This window comes from Trachymyrmex septentrionalis, unplaced genomic scaffold (assembly GCF_001594115.1).
Source record: "Trachymyrmex septentrionalis isolate Tsep2-gDNA-1 unplaced genomic scaffold, Tsep1.0 scaffold24, whole genome shotgun sequence".
In the NCBI taxonomy this organism is placed as follows: domain Eukaryota; kingdom Metazoa; phylum Arthropoda; class Insecta; order Hymenoptera; family Formicidae; genus Trachymyrmex; species Trachymyrmex septentrionalis.
Window position 1 is genome coordinate 1,080,754 of NW_017305397.1, and position 13,252 is coordinate 1,094,005.

Genomic DNA, 13,252 nt, shown 5'->3' on the forward strand with positions numbered 1-13,252 from the left:
TATATATATATATATATATACATGTGATCTCTTAATTAATTCCAATGAAGAGTGCCGTCTTCTTTCAATTTTATACGACCAGTCGCCAGATGTTTTAAGGCACGAGGATAAGCTCGATGCTCCGCCGTCTTTACGCGTTCTTGCAAAATTTTTTCAGTATCATCTGGGAACACGGGCACCACTTCTTGCTCAATGATAGCTCCCGAATCTATGTCAACCTAGTTGATAAAAAGAAGAAGATTGAGATAATGATTCATTAATGATTGAGTAAAGGTGCTACAGTTATCTTCTCATTTAGTCCAATTCAACAAAAAAATTCAATCTTTTTGACTGCCTTACTTCAACAAAGTGCACGGTGCAACCCGACACACGCACACGCGCTGCTAAAACATCCTTATGTGCGTTGGCACCTTTAAAAGATGGCAACAATGATGGATGAATATTTAACAAAGCTCCTTTCCAATGCTTTACAAATTGTTCTGAAAGAATTCGCATAAAACCAGCCAAGCATACTATTTCCACTCCGGCATCGTGAAGTTCTACATTCATGGCTGCATCGAAAAACTCGCGGCTTGGATATTCAGTGTGTTTAATTACCTATAAATTAAACAAGTAAAAATTATAGAAAAAAAAACAGATCCACATTTATCTTTCTATTTGTAACTATATGTGAACTAGTATTAACATATTAAATACCAATGTCTTAATGCCAGCTCTCTCAGCACGTTTCAATCCTTCAACGCCAAGCTTATTGGAAATCACTAGGACTATTTCCGCTCCAATGTGCTGAGACGGATCTTGAGTAGCATTAATTAACGACTGGAGATTTGTACCGCTACCTGATATCAGAACGCCTACTCTTTTAAGAGGTTTACTCAGTGTTGCAACCAAATTGGGAACATATTGTTTCATTCCGGACTCGAAAACCTTTTCAAAGTTCTCTACGTGCACCCTAGCCTGTCGATCTATGTAATTAACAACGTAATTAACACAAATGTATAAATTTAATTAATTTCGTTAATTATATTTATAGCAAGAATAATTACTGCAATGTGCATTAACGCTTCCGATAACCACAGGGCTTTCGTGTTTTAGTTTAGCCAAAATTTCGACCTTGTCTTTTTCAGAACATATCAAAACCGCACCGATTCCGCAGTTAAATGTTCTTAACATCTCGTATTTATTAATTCCACCTATGTAATAATAAATAGCATTACGTCGATTAACATTTATGTAAATTACTTAATATATTTGCGACTTTTAAAATTAGAAATATGTGGGTAATATATCTACCAATTGCTGCTAACCAACTAAAGATTGGCAAAACATTCCACTTTTTCGCATCTAACGTTACGCCTAAATTGTCAGGTAAAATTCTAGGAATATTTTCCGTAAGACCTCCGCCAGTGATATGCGCAAATCCCTTTACCAGATTGGTTCGCAAGGCAGAAATAACACTTTTTACATAAATTTTAGTTGGTTCCAACAGTTCTTCACCTGTGACATTATTCTCATATTTTTCTTGTGATCCGTCTTGATTATTAAAAAGAGCTTAATTTAGGAAACATTTCATACCAATCGTTCGATTACTTCTTGAGAAAGGTGCAACGTCTGAAAATTTCTTATCTGCAAGTTTCAAAACTTTTCGCACTAAGCTGAAGCCATTGCTATGTACGCCGCTCGATGGAAGACCGATTATCACGTCACCTTCCTTAATGTCATTCACGCGTGGTAGCAAATTGCCTTTTTCGACTGCACCTACTGCAAAGCCTGCTAAATCATATTCTCCCTCGGGATACATATCTGGCATCTCAGCAGTTTCTCCTCCAATCTAAAAATGTTGATTTATACCTCGTCAAATAAAATATAAGTATTGCCTATATAAGCTTCCGCAGTTATTAGTGCGTAAATATATTTATAAGGCGATATATTACATGTATTACTTTATAACATTTGTATTTATAATTGCCGCATAATATACAGTATTTGTATACTAACTGCGAAATAATAGGTAATTTACTTATATTTGATTTATTTTTGAAACCACAAAACTATTTTTATTTTAATTTGTCAAATAAATATTTCATAGAAATAGATATTTATCCTTCTATTTAATATATTTATATCAAAAATATTTTAAAATTATATAATGAACACCTTACCAAGGAACATCCTGCTTGCTTGCAACCTTCAGTAATACCATTTATGATCTTCGTAGCTACTTCAACGTCGAGCTTGCCACAAGCGAAGTAATCCAGGAAAAATAGCGGCTCCGCGTTGTGTGCGAGGATATCGTTCACGCACATAGCTACTAAGTCTATGCCCACCATATCGTGCTTCTTACATTCGATTGCTATCTAAGAAAAAAAAATTGTTCATGAACAGGCTGACTCTAATAATTTTCTTTTTTCTTTGAATGCACAGAAAAATTTTTAACTTAACAGGGAAATCTTTAACTTAATATATATATTACCTTCAATTTGGTACCAACACCATCAGTGCCTGACACAAGAATAGGATCTGTGTAACCTGCGGCTTTTACATCAAAAAGACCACCGAATCCGCCTATGGTACCCACAGTACCAGCGCGTTTTGTGGAGCAAGTAGCTGGCTTAATAGCGGATATAAGATGATCACCAGCGTCGATACTTACGCCACTACTCTCATATGTTAACTGTCCTCTCTGCAAAATAGATCTGGAACGTTTAATTTTATTGTTAATCTTATGCGAAATATTACTTTATTGATCTGTAAATCAATCATTACACCTGGCAATCCCTTTATGCGCGATGTCTGTTCTAAATTGCTTCCCATCGAACGATATATATTCAGCAGCTTCGGTAGCTCTAGCTGCTGCCATTGCCAAGGTTGGTGCGATACTGACAGTAATAAGAACTCTTCCGCCTATAAAATGCCATTATAATTAGTTTTGAGCATTTGTTTAGATATCCTTTACCATGTCGCTTTTTACCGTTAGTTACTAATTCGTCTTCTGATGAAGCAGTGCCGCTGTGAAAGACAAAGTAATCCCGTTTACGTGTCACTTCATCAATGCCTGTTATAATTTGACCTTTGGATGAGGATGCCGGATAACCGTGAGATGCTAAAATCACACCCACAGCGGATACGTTTTCATGCCAGGAAACGAGAGACGAGCTTAAAGTTCCGTCGCAACAAGCCTGTAATATGTATAATCATATCAAATATATTAAACACATATATCATATTGTATATCGCAGAAATAAAATCTTCGTTTTCTGTATGAATATCTCTTAAGTTTAATCAATTGTACCTTCATAATTGTAAACAGGTCCGACGCCAATAGCGGTAATACTACTTCAGTCTCGGGATCGCCGAACCTGCAATTAAATTCCAAGACTTTCGGGCCATCTTCAGTCAGCATTAAACCGGCATATAGTACTCCTGCAAGTTTCATATAAATAGTACACACTCATAATTTAACATTCATTGTCAACAGAAAATTACAAACCTACAAATGGGATGTTCTCCTTTCTAAGTCCATCGACAGCTTTCTGAAGAACATTTATTTTCACCTCTTCGTATTCTGTTTCACTTAACAATGGACATGGACAATACGCTCCCATTCCACCAGTGTTCGGGCCAAAATCTCCATTAAAGATTCTTTTGTGGTCCTGTGCAGGCATCATGGGTACGACAGTCTTACCTAAACGTCAAATTTTGAATTTTTTTTCTGTTAAAAAATATTCATATGTAAGCATAATCGTGTTTACCGTCTGTAAATGCAAGTACAGATACTTCTTCACCCTCCAAAAGTTCTTCGACAACTACAGTCTCGCCAGCAACTCCAAATTTTTTATCATTTAACATTTCGTCTATCGCATGACAAGCTTCCTGCTGGTCTTCTGCCACCACTACACCTTTACCCGCCGCTAAACCTGAGGCTTTTACTACAAGTGCCTTAAATGGAGCACTATGATAAAGGAAAGTATATAAGTTTTCATATCACCTTCCTCAAGAAGAAATTCCTTATACTTACCTTTTAATAAAGTTCTTTGCATCTATAGCGGAGGTAAAACCTTGCCACTTAGCAGTAGGAATATGATTTCTGTCCATAAACTGTTTTGCCCAATCTTTATTGGCTTCAATCTGGGCTGCTTTCTTCTGAGGACCAAAACATTTCACCCCCACGTTTTTCAGATCGTCTGCTAATCCCTGAGCCAAAGGGTCTTCTGGTCCAACAATCACTAAATCAACGTTATTGTTCTTGCTCCATTTGGAAACTTCCTACAGAAAAAATGGTGTAATCAATATCACATAACTGATCCAAGAAAAAAAATTATAGAATGACATTATATGTATACTTTAGTATTCTTGACGTTCAAATCAACTAATTGCACTTTATTCACTTCTTTGATGCCGATATTTCCAGGTGCAACCAAGATCTCTTTTACCTACACCAAACAAAATGTAATAATCTCTGTATTAATCTCTGTCCAATACGTTGCTATTCATTGCTATTGATTCTCTTAACTTACACACGGCGACTGAGATAACTTCCAACAAATGGCATGTTCTCTACCACCGCTGCCGATTACAAGAACCGTGTACTGTGTCATCTGTAAATTTTCAACGTGCTTTCTCAAAACGATGATCACGAGAGTGGTTTATTCAGAATTATTAAAATATCGATGACATTCGTAATTTCCAAATTTAATAATTTCAAGCTAAAACCATCTTTCCTCGTCACTCACCTTGCTCCAATTTGTAATCTCCGTAAACACTAGCTGTTAATTATTCGTTGTTTACAGGCGTCAGTAATGAGAAATTGCCGGCGACTTTTTTGGATAACGCGATGATTGTGCTTGTGAACGTGGGAAGCTACAGGTGGTCGGCGTGATTCGTTCTCGGCGCAAAGGCAACACAACGATGACTAACGATGTATGCCTTGTACCCACCAATAGCGTTTTACGCAACGAAATACCGGCTTTATCTCTCGTTCTTCGTGGGAGTTAATCTATAATAATTCATATATCGCTCGGTCATGCGATGACCCGACGGCCTTTCAGCAGACGATTTAAACAATCCCGATGAGGACGTTTACATTATTATTATATTGTAATATACAAATAAACGCGCGCGATAGAGATAAAATAGATCTTTTGCAATTTTAATGTTTGTACAATTTTCATTTTTTTAATACTATTATAGTGTTTTATACTATTGTATTATATTTTTTCATACTATATATTGTCATTTTTTAATTTTAAAAAATTTGATAGATATTTGATAATTTCTATTGTTCCGATAGATTATTCGAAATAATTGTAAATATTCGATATATCATTCTATAAATTTGTAATAAACGGACATACGTTTCATTGCGATACGGAAACTCCGTTCAACATTCCTCAACAAAATAATTTCGAAATTATTTGATGACCATAAGGTCAAGCGCGTCTCTCTCTCTTATCGCGATTGTTGTAACTTGTTTGCATTATGACAAACAACGTAATGCAATCTAAATTCTGTTAAATCAAAAATAACTTTACAGCAGTCGATCGATTCATAAGGATTTGAACGTGCAATGAACTATGAATTAAAAAAATCATTTTACAGACAAATGATAAAAATGCGCGCTTTGCGTTTTGCAAAAAACATGTCAATAAATAACTAAAATCAATAAATAAAAAATTGATAAAAGCAAAATAATTTATTATTTATTATTTCATGTACCGTGTGTAATGCAAAAACACTTTCAGAGAACAAATATTTCATATATGTATAATTATATATAATTGTATATAAAAATATGTATCCATATATATATAACATTTTATATTTTTTTCCGTGTTAAAGTATTGGAATATACAAATATATATAAAATATATATTAAGAAACACAGACTTTTTATAGAAGTTTATAAATGTGTACTTTTTGTACATAAATCTGTGAAGACAACCACAAATAGTAAAGCACATAAGCACATGAAAAAAATTGAACAAAATTATAAACAGAACTTTAGCTGAATTTGGTCCAAGCAATTCTATCGTCCAAAGCGAAATTTAAACTGTCGAAGATGTCTTATGAATCGATAACATAAATTGACATAAATTCGTCGCAGACTGTTCGTGAAGTTCGTCCTCGATGATATTTTGTTCGTGTGACGTTTGACGAGTCTGAGATAAATGCGATGAGACGTAATGATTGAAATAGTGCGACGTGACATCACGAAGACATCGTCCTCGAGATAATATTATACGGGCGTGGAGGCGACGACAGGTCACTCGACAGGGGTGGGTCATGTATGCTGCCGTGAGCAAAATCACGAGCCGTTTCTGGTCGCGGGGACTCGCGCACATTCGCGAATCGAGGTTGACAACATCAGCCAAGAAAACTCCAACCGAGGTGGACACAGCGGTGGCGGAGGAAATCGCGTTCGTTACTGCGTGTAAAACGCCTTGGAAAGTTAGTCATCCCGCGCTTGAGAAAAAGCGCGAGGATCTTCCTCTGTCTCCAATATGCAAAATTCGAATCCAAATTCTTACAACGTGCTATACATTTTTTTGCTATTGTTAGCGGGTCGCAGTCTTATTTTTGTATTATCTGTTCTTTGTAGTTATATTTTCTACATTTAAACTGATATTAATATACAAACATTAGAAAAGAGAAAAAAACGGAAAGATGAGAAATATAGAATTTTTTCTATAAAGAACAAACCTTGGGACGCTTGATTATTATGATATTGAGACAAGTTTTCTTTTCGCGCATAATATATTGTAATATGAAAAAAAGAATATATCTCCGATCCGTGAAGTTTTTGAAAGAATTGATGGATTTAGATCATGCGAATGTACATACACTATGTTTAGACGTGATTATTATTTATAACTGATCTTTTGTAGGAGGCAAAACTTGGGCCGAGGCCAAAAATTGTACGTGTGTATCGATGGAATCCGGAAACGCCGAAAGTGAAACCATACATGCAACAGTTCAGCGTAGATCTGAACAAATGCGGCACGATGGTGCTAGACATATTGATATTGATCAAGGCACAGCACGATCCAACATTATCCTTCCGGAGGTCCTGTCGCGAGGGCATCTGTGGAAGTTGCGGGATGAACATAAACGGCGTGAATACTTTGGCTTGCATAACGTAACACGTCGTTCAACAATATAAAAATAAACTTTTTAACGTCGGTAAATCAGGCGATAGGAATATTGAGTTCTTTGAATTTGATCCTTGAAAAACTTGATGTATCTTTGGTAGCTTAGTCCAGATATTTAGGATTTCGGTATGTGGATAATTTTAGTGTTTTAGACGTAGGACACTTTGGATACTTGGAGATCTGAATGTCTGGAATTTGAAATGGTCGTGTTAATTTTATATGCCGTATATTTCCATTTACGTAGTTACTTTTCTAGCCTTCTCATCGTAATAAAACTTACTTCCAAAAGAAATCTCTTAAATTACGTTAACATTGCTATCAAAACTGCTTAAAATTTTCAGGAAAATACCAGAATCTCCGCAGCCACTGGTAATCTATCCTCTACCGCATACGTATGTGATTCGAGACTTAATACCGGATCTGTCCCAGTTCCTGGGACAATTCCGCAAAATCGATCCGTTTCTAAAGCGACCGGGTGAGGACGATACCCTTGGTATGCGGCAAATTTTGCAAAGTCGAAGGGATAGGCACAAGCTCAACGGCTTGTTCGAATGTGTAATGTGCGCATGTTGCTCGTTTTCGTGTCCTTCTTACTGGTGGAATGGCGATAAGTATCTAGGACCTTCGGTGCTACTGCAGGTAACAGGTCGACATTTTTCTACGGCAAATAAAATGAAGATGTATCGTTATTTACTTGTATATCCATTCGCTTACATCGCTAGGCATACAGATGGGTGATAGACTCGCGGGACATGGCACATGACGAAAGGCTGGCGAAGTTACGAGACTTCTATTCGGTTTATCGATGTCACACGATCTTCAATTGCACAAAGACGTGTCCAAAAGTAAATCTTAAACGACATTATTCACTGCTATTTTCTCTCCTGCGATACAAAAAAAGTTTAATTCCCTCAAAAGAAATTATATATTTAGATTTTAATTTTAATCGTCATACGATATTGCTGTATATATATATATATTCAATAGGGTCTAAATCCAGGAAGAGCAATAGCGCAATTAAAACGTTTGCTAGCCGGACTTACGAAGAAAGAGAAACCAGACCTTGAGACATCACTTCCGAATTTCTGCCAAAATGAGGAGCAATATTTAAGTAAAAAGGAATAAAAAAAATAGAATATAGTTCGCGAGAGGTTCTTTTTTATTGTAAAGTCCATCACTTTGAGTAAAGAACTTAGCATAATTGAACACTAAGGTTGATTTTGTAGAAGAGATAATAAACTCATAACGATAATTAAATGTAAAAGATAAATTAAGCCTACATTTTCTTTGCACGTTTGGCATTAAGCGTAAGGCAGTCTTGATCTCTTTTTATTAGCATTGCTATATCCTTGAAATATTCTAAATTTTCTAATCAAAGTTTATAAAGTTATAAATTAGCACTTAATATTAATCAATAATCCGTAGTACACTTTACTTATGTCATATATCACAAATACACTGTATGTCTAAGTTAAATAACACCGAGACACTACTGTGTCTCTGGATCACAAATTCTTGTATTCGTCAAATTGAGATACGTCACAAAATAAAAACGTATATTTTACAGAGAATTCTATATGTATCTTATCGTAGAGTATATAAATCTTATTTATCTATTTCTCGATTTTTTATTACTGAGTTTATCACTAAGTATATTAAGTAAAAAAATATTATTTGTACTTGTTTGTTGTACCATGTTTATACTATATAAATTAAAATTATAGAGATTCAAAAGATTGATTTTATAAACTTTATAATTTTTCGATATATTGAATTTATCAAAATCTATTGAATGCACTTTTTTTAAATGAAAATTATTCTAAGTGGATAACGTATACATGTATCACAATGTTAACGAAAAGCCAGATCTATCAAGAGGACACTATGCCTCTATCTTTTACTCGCGAAATGAGATATTTTTTATGTTTTTCTTTTTTCAAATAAGCCGAGGACGTTTATTCGGATGGATATTCGAAGGTGGTAAATTCTCGTCATTATCTTCATTATGGATAACACCGGACATTAGCTTGTTGACTTCTCTTTGCATATTTATGTCACGTAACCATGGATGTAGTAAGATCTGTGGCACTGTTATACGTTTCTTCGGATTCACCGTCATCATACGTTTAATCTAGAACAACGCGATATTCTGTTAACTGCAAGGTCAATCACAGTTAATAAATGCAGATATTATTACGTACCAGAGTTATAGCATCCCTTGATACTAATGAAAAATATGATCCAAATTCATACATTCCACCTTTAATTTGATCTGCTAAAGTAGCATTATTATTTGAGAAAGGAACCCTGCCACTTAAACTGACATACAATATCACTCCTAAACTCCATACATCGACCTGAAAGAATTCCAATGAAATACAAACGATTCTCCTGCATAAACCGTGTTCAGATATACACTGCCTACTGAAAAAAAATCTATAGTTCACGTTACGTATACTGTAAATTTTCAATATTGACAGTATATATTCGAATAGCTATAATTATTTTGCGAGAATTATAGTGATAGAACAGTTATCTATTGTATAAAGAAAAAGACTCAGGTTCGATTCCTAGTTTTGCAACCTCGCATATTCAAGAAAAAAAATATTTATTCGTTATACATATAATAATTATTTAATAATAAATAATATTTATTAATAGTTATTAAATTATTATCAGGAATAAATTTTAAAAACAAACAAATCAAAGACTGTTTATGACAAAGATCGGAGATCATTTGTCGATGCTTTATTTAAAGAAAATTTGGAATTTAAATTGAAAACATTGTGCAAACATTCTGCAATCGATTCTTCTATCAAATCTTGAATAAAGCTATGATTCTGAGAATAAAAAAATTTATAATTCATTATTATTTCTCATTAAAATATATATACACATATAGTATTATAATATTATACAGGATATCTTAAAATTCGATAATATTATTATAGTGAAAACTTCGTGAAAAATTAAATAATAAAAATGTAAGCCATTTTTAAATATATTAAACACTTTTTTATATATTTGAAACTGATTATCTCAATCAATAGAAATAAAACATACTATAATTACTTTGATCTCATTTAAATAGTAATAGTTTTAATTCTTTAAAACTTTTGTTTTAATACGTTTTTTGTTAAAAAAAAAACGCATATTTCTCCTGATATTTGTAAATTTATAAAATAATTATTTCTGAGATTTTTGGGTTCTAGCTGTAATATTTAAGAAAACGTTTTTTGACCATGTTTACAGGAATTTTGTTTAAAGAAATAAATTTCCTATAAAATTTTAAAATTTCGCCGAAATATTTGGGCTTGTATAATTTAAATACTTACTTGACTTGTATAAGAGCTGCGTCCATTGGTTGCCAAAATTTCGGGAGCAACATACATAGGGGTCCCACAGAATGTTCTCATCATTGTTTGAGCATCTACAAATTTTGACATGCCAAAATCTGATACTTTGACCAAAGGATTTTCCGAATTGTCCTTTAGCAGTATATTCTCTGGCTGTAAATTTTTTTAATCTAATAACATTGGTATGATCATGTAAAACATACAGTTAATGTTTTAAATTCTTCAATTAAAATTACCTTCAAATCTCTATGTGTAATTCCCTGCCTGTGAAGATAATAAACAGCATGTACAACTTGATAGAATATCAGTTTTGCACATGATTCAGACAGTTTTCCTTTGCTTTTTATTCTATCAAAAAGCTCACCACCCTCCATTAATTCAAGAATAATGTACATAACTTCAGTAGTGTCAAAAATATCCTTCAAAGGAATTATACAAGGCTGAAACAAAAATTCAAAACTCCATTGCAATTACAATGATATAAAGGAAATGCCTTAAATATATATTTGAACTTACATGCTTCAGCTTTCTTAATATTTCAACTTCGTTCCGAACATTCGCCGGATTATTGAGAATGTTCCCAGTTCCAGCGCTAAAATAATTTTTCTGTATAACTTTGATAGCAAATGTTTCGGAACCATCCTTTCTAAACAGCAGCCTTACTTCGCCGCAGGCACCAGTTCCTAGTCTACGGCCAATTACATACCTCTGTTTCAGCTCCAGTGGTAACTCATAAGCAATTTCATGTACATTTGCACTCACAAATATGTAAACTGCAATTAAACAGATTAACTTTTTTTATCATCAAGCAATAATTTATACATTGAGCTTTGATATAAAATAGGTATGTACATGAGAAGGAACTCTTGGCTAAAGCTATCTCAGAATTATTTCCAATAATGACACGTCTTCCATGACCGACCAATTCCTGATTAACATAAGTTCCATTGTGACTTGAATCTTCCAGGTACACTACAATCTCATTCGTGTTACCAACGCGCTCCCTGTATATGCGAAAGTGTGTCTTACTAATAACGCTTAGCTGTTTACTTTGCAACTCATTTGAAGTTAAACAAATGTCACAGCTTGGAGAGCGTCCTAAGGTGTAAACGGTATCCCTCATCATTTCTGAAATAAGATAGAAACATGTTATTATAATTATTTGCCTAATTTAAATTTTAGGGCTCGTGATTTGAATTGATTTTGAAGAACTACATAATAAGCGAAGTAATTCCGAGAAGATTCTATCTATGAAAGAGGCGAGCTCTTACCCAGACTTCGTAAGTGTGGCCTCCTAGGACACAATCTTCCCCAAACGGCCATCGTTTGCTGTTGGCTTGATACCTCCTGCGATTGTGTCAATACAACATCCGCGTTCTGTGTATCAGGCAGACTACAGGGAATTTGTTCTTGTGACGTCATTTTCACTTCGTCGTGAGGTAACCATCCAAAGAATTAAGAGTCTCTCAAATAACGAGAACGCAAGACTGACGACTGCTTGTTAACAACTGCTAATCCATTGCTGCCGATCTGTGGCAAATCTGTGCAAGGTCGACTGTTGTCGGAGATCGCGACAATGATTGTTCTTCGAACGAAGCTTAATCACGAGTAACTAACTTCCAATGAATTAACAATTATCAACAATACCACGCAATCCTCGTGTAAACAATGGAAATGTACGATCCTCTAGATGCTCCAAATTATGGTTACGAGAATGATTATATCGATCGAAATATCGATCATGCGTGCGCATCTATCACTTTTAACAACCGTTTTAGCCATCCTAGAACTTGTAAAGTCGATTTTAAATTGGCTAAAAAAAGTCGACTATTATGTCCGTTTCCACCAATGTAGATTAACTTTAATCTCAGTTCAACTTACTCTTCGTCTATTTTCTAGTTTTAAAAATTTGAGAAAACGAAGAGTAAGTTGAACCGAGATTAAAGTCAATCTACGTTGATGGAAATGGGAATTAGTCCTCAAACTGTCACGCGTGCTGTATGAATAGTCACAAAATTTTCTTTTTTAAACATGTGTTTATAAACAGATTTAATTAATTTGGCATAAAAAAATAATTCTTGTGTGTTTACGCGTAAAATGTGATAATCTACATCTACGAGTATACAATATAAGTTATGTTGCAAGTGTTATCTGTGTCAACATCAATGATCTGTGAACTATCGAAACTTATTATTTGTCGTTGCAATGAACTACATAAAACTTACTATTTTACTTATATGTTTTTATTTATCAACATTAAAATAAAATATATCAACAATAATAAAATTTAATCATTTCTGTATTGTGTTATTCGATTTCACAATTCAGACAACACGCATGTTCGAAAATGAGACATAAAATGTTTTAAAGATATCTTTAAAACGTCTTATATATTTTGGACTTTTTGTTGCTGGGAAGTCAAAGCATGTGGGTTTTGCGCGTTTTGTAGATCCATATTGATAAGCAAGTAATCGATCTTATCGACCGCGATAAACCGCGTGATTTACATTACCGATAGTTATAAAATTAAAAATATTTTTTATTATAATAAATCTTGCGCACAAAAAATTCCTATGTTCGAGTTAAATTCATATTAATTTTTCCTTCAATATAGCTTTTTACAATATGTAGATAATCTCTTAAATGAAAAAAAAACTCTTTTATCACCATAAACTTAGAATTATATTTTTAATAAAAATAAGACTGTGTAAAAATTGTTCAAAGAAAAAACCACAACACAGACTTTTG

General features: G+C 33.9%; 3 protein-coding genes across 5 annotated transcripts; 1 reads left to right on the forward strand and 2 right to left on the reverse strand.

The window, feature by feature from the left end:
- Positions 1 to 6: 6 nt before the first annotated feature.
- On the reverse strand, positions 7 to 6,069 carry LOC108748750 (trifunctional purine biosynthetic protein adenosine-3). Of its 2 annotated transcripts, none has more exons than XM_018487064.1 (18): positions 6,000 to 6,069; positions 4,734 to 4,996; positions 4,518 to 4,598; positions 4,344 to 4,433; positions 4,019 to 4,266; positions 3,753 to 3,952; positions 3,491 to 3,685; positions 3,293 to 3,423; positions 2,972 to 3,179; positions 2,769 to 2,904; positions 2,474 to 2,696; positions 2,163 to 2,357; positions 1,576 to 1,831; positions 1,294 to 1,497; positions 1,047 to 1,193; positions 697 to 965; positions 340 to 597; positions 7 to 218 (listed from the first exon to the last, which is right to left on the reverse strand). In XM_018487064.1, the coding sequence occupies exons 3-18, from the start codon at positions 4,596 to 4,598 to the stop codon at positions 36 to 38; spliced, it is 3,024 nt and encodes a 1,007-aa protein (XP_018342566.1). In that variant the 5' UTR covers positions 4,734 to 4,996; positions 6,000 to 6,069; the 3' UTR covers positions 7 to 35. The 2 variants fall into 2 exon arrangements, with proteins under 2 accessions (XP_018342566.1, XP_018342565.1); XM_018487063.1 differs by lacking the exon at positions 6,000 to 6,069 and adding an exon at positions 5,887 to 5,977.
- Positions 6,070 to 6,131: 62 nt separating this feature from the next.
- On the forward strand, positions 6,132 to 8,716 carry LOC108748753 (succinate dehydrogenase [ubiquinone] iron-sulfur subunit-like). The gene is made up of 5 exons (XM_018487067.1): positions 6,132 to 6,447; positions 6,885 to 7,135; positions 7,490 to 7,787; positions 7,871 to 7,993; positions 8,136 to 8,716. The coding sequence occupies exons 1-5, from the start codon at positions 6,283 to 6,285 to the stop codon at positions 8,271 to 8,273; spliced, it is 975 nt and encodes a 324-aa protein (XP_018342569.1). The 5' UTR covers positions 6,132 to 6,282; the 3' UTR covers positions 8,274 to 8,716.
- Positions 8,717 to 8,954: 238 nt separating this feature from the next.
- On the reverse strand, positions 8,955 to 12,179 carry LOC108748752 (serine/threonine-protein kinase Chk2-like). Of its 2 annotated transcripts, XM_018487066.1 has the most exons (8): positions 11,776 to 12,179; positions 11,357 to 11,632; positions 11,211 to 11,277; positions 11,021 to 11,096; positions 10,741 to 10,944; positions 10,484 to 10,657; positions 9,350 to 9,505; positions 8,955 to 9,279 (listed from the first exon to the last, which is right to left on the reverse strand). In XM_018487066.1, exons 1-8 carry the CDS (start codon positions 11,924 to 11,926, stop codon positions 9,085 to 9,087), a joined length of 1,299 nt encoding a protein of 432 aa, XP_018342568.1. In that variant the 5' UTR covers positions 11,927 to 12,179; the 3' UTR covers positions 8,955 to 9,084. The 2 variants fall into 2 exon arrangements, with proteins under 2 accessions (XP_018342568.1, XP_018342567.1); XM_018487065.1 differs by having other exon boundaries at positions 11,021 to 11,277.
- Between the last annotated feature and the right edge of the window lie 1,073 nt (positions 12,180 to 13,252).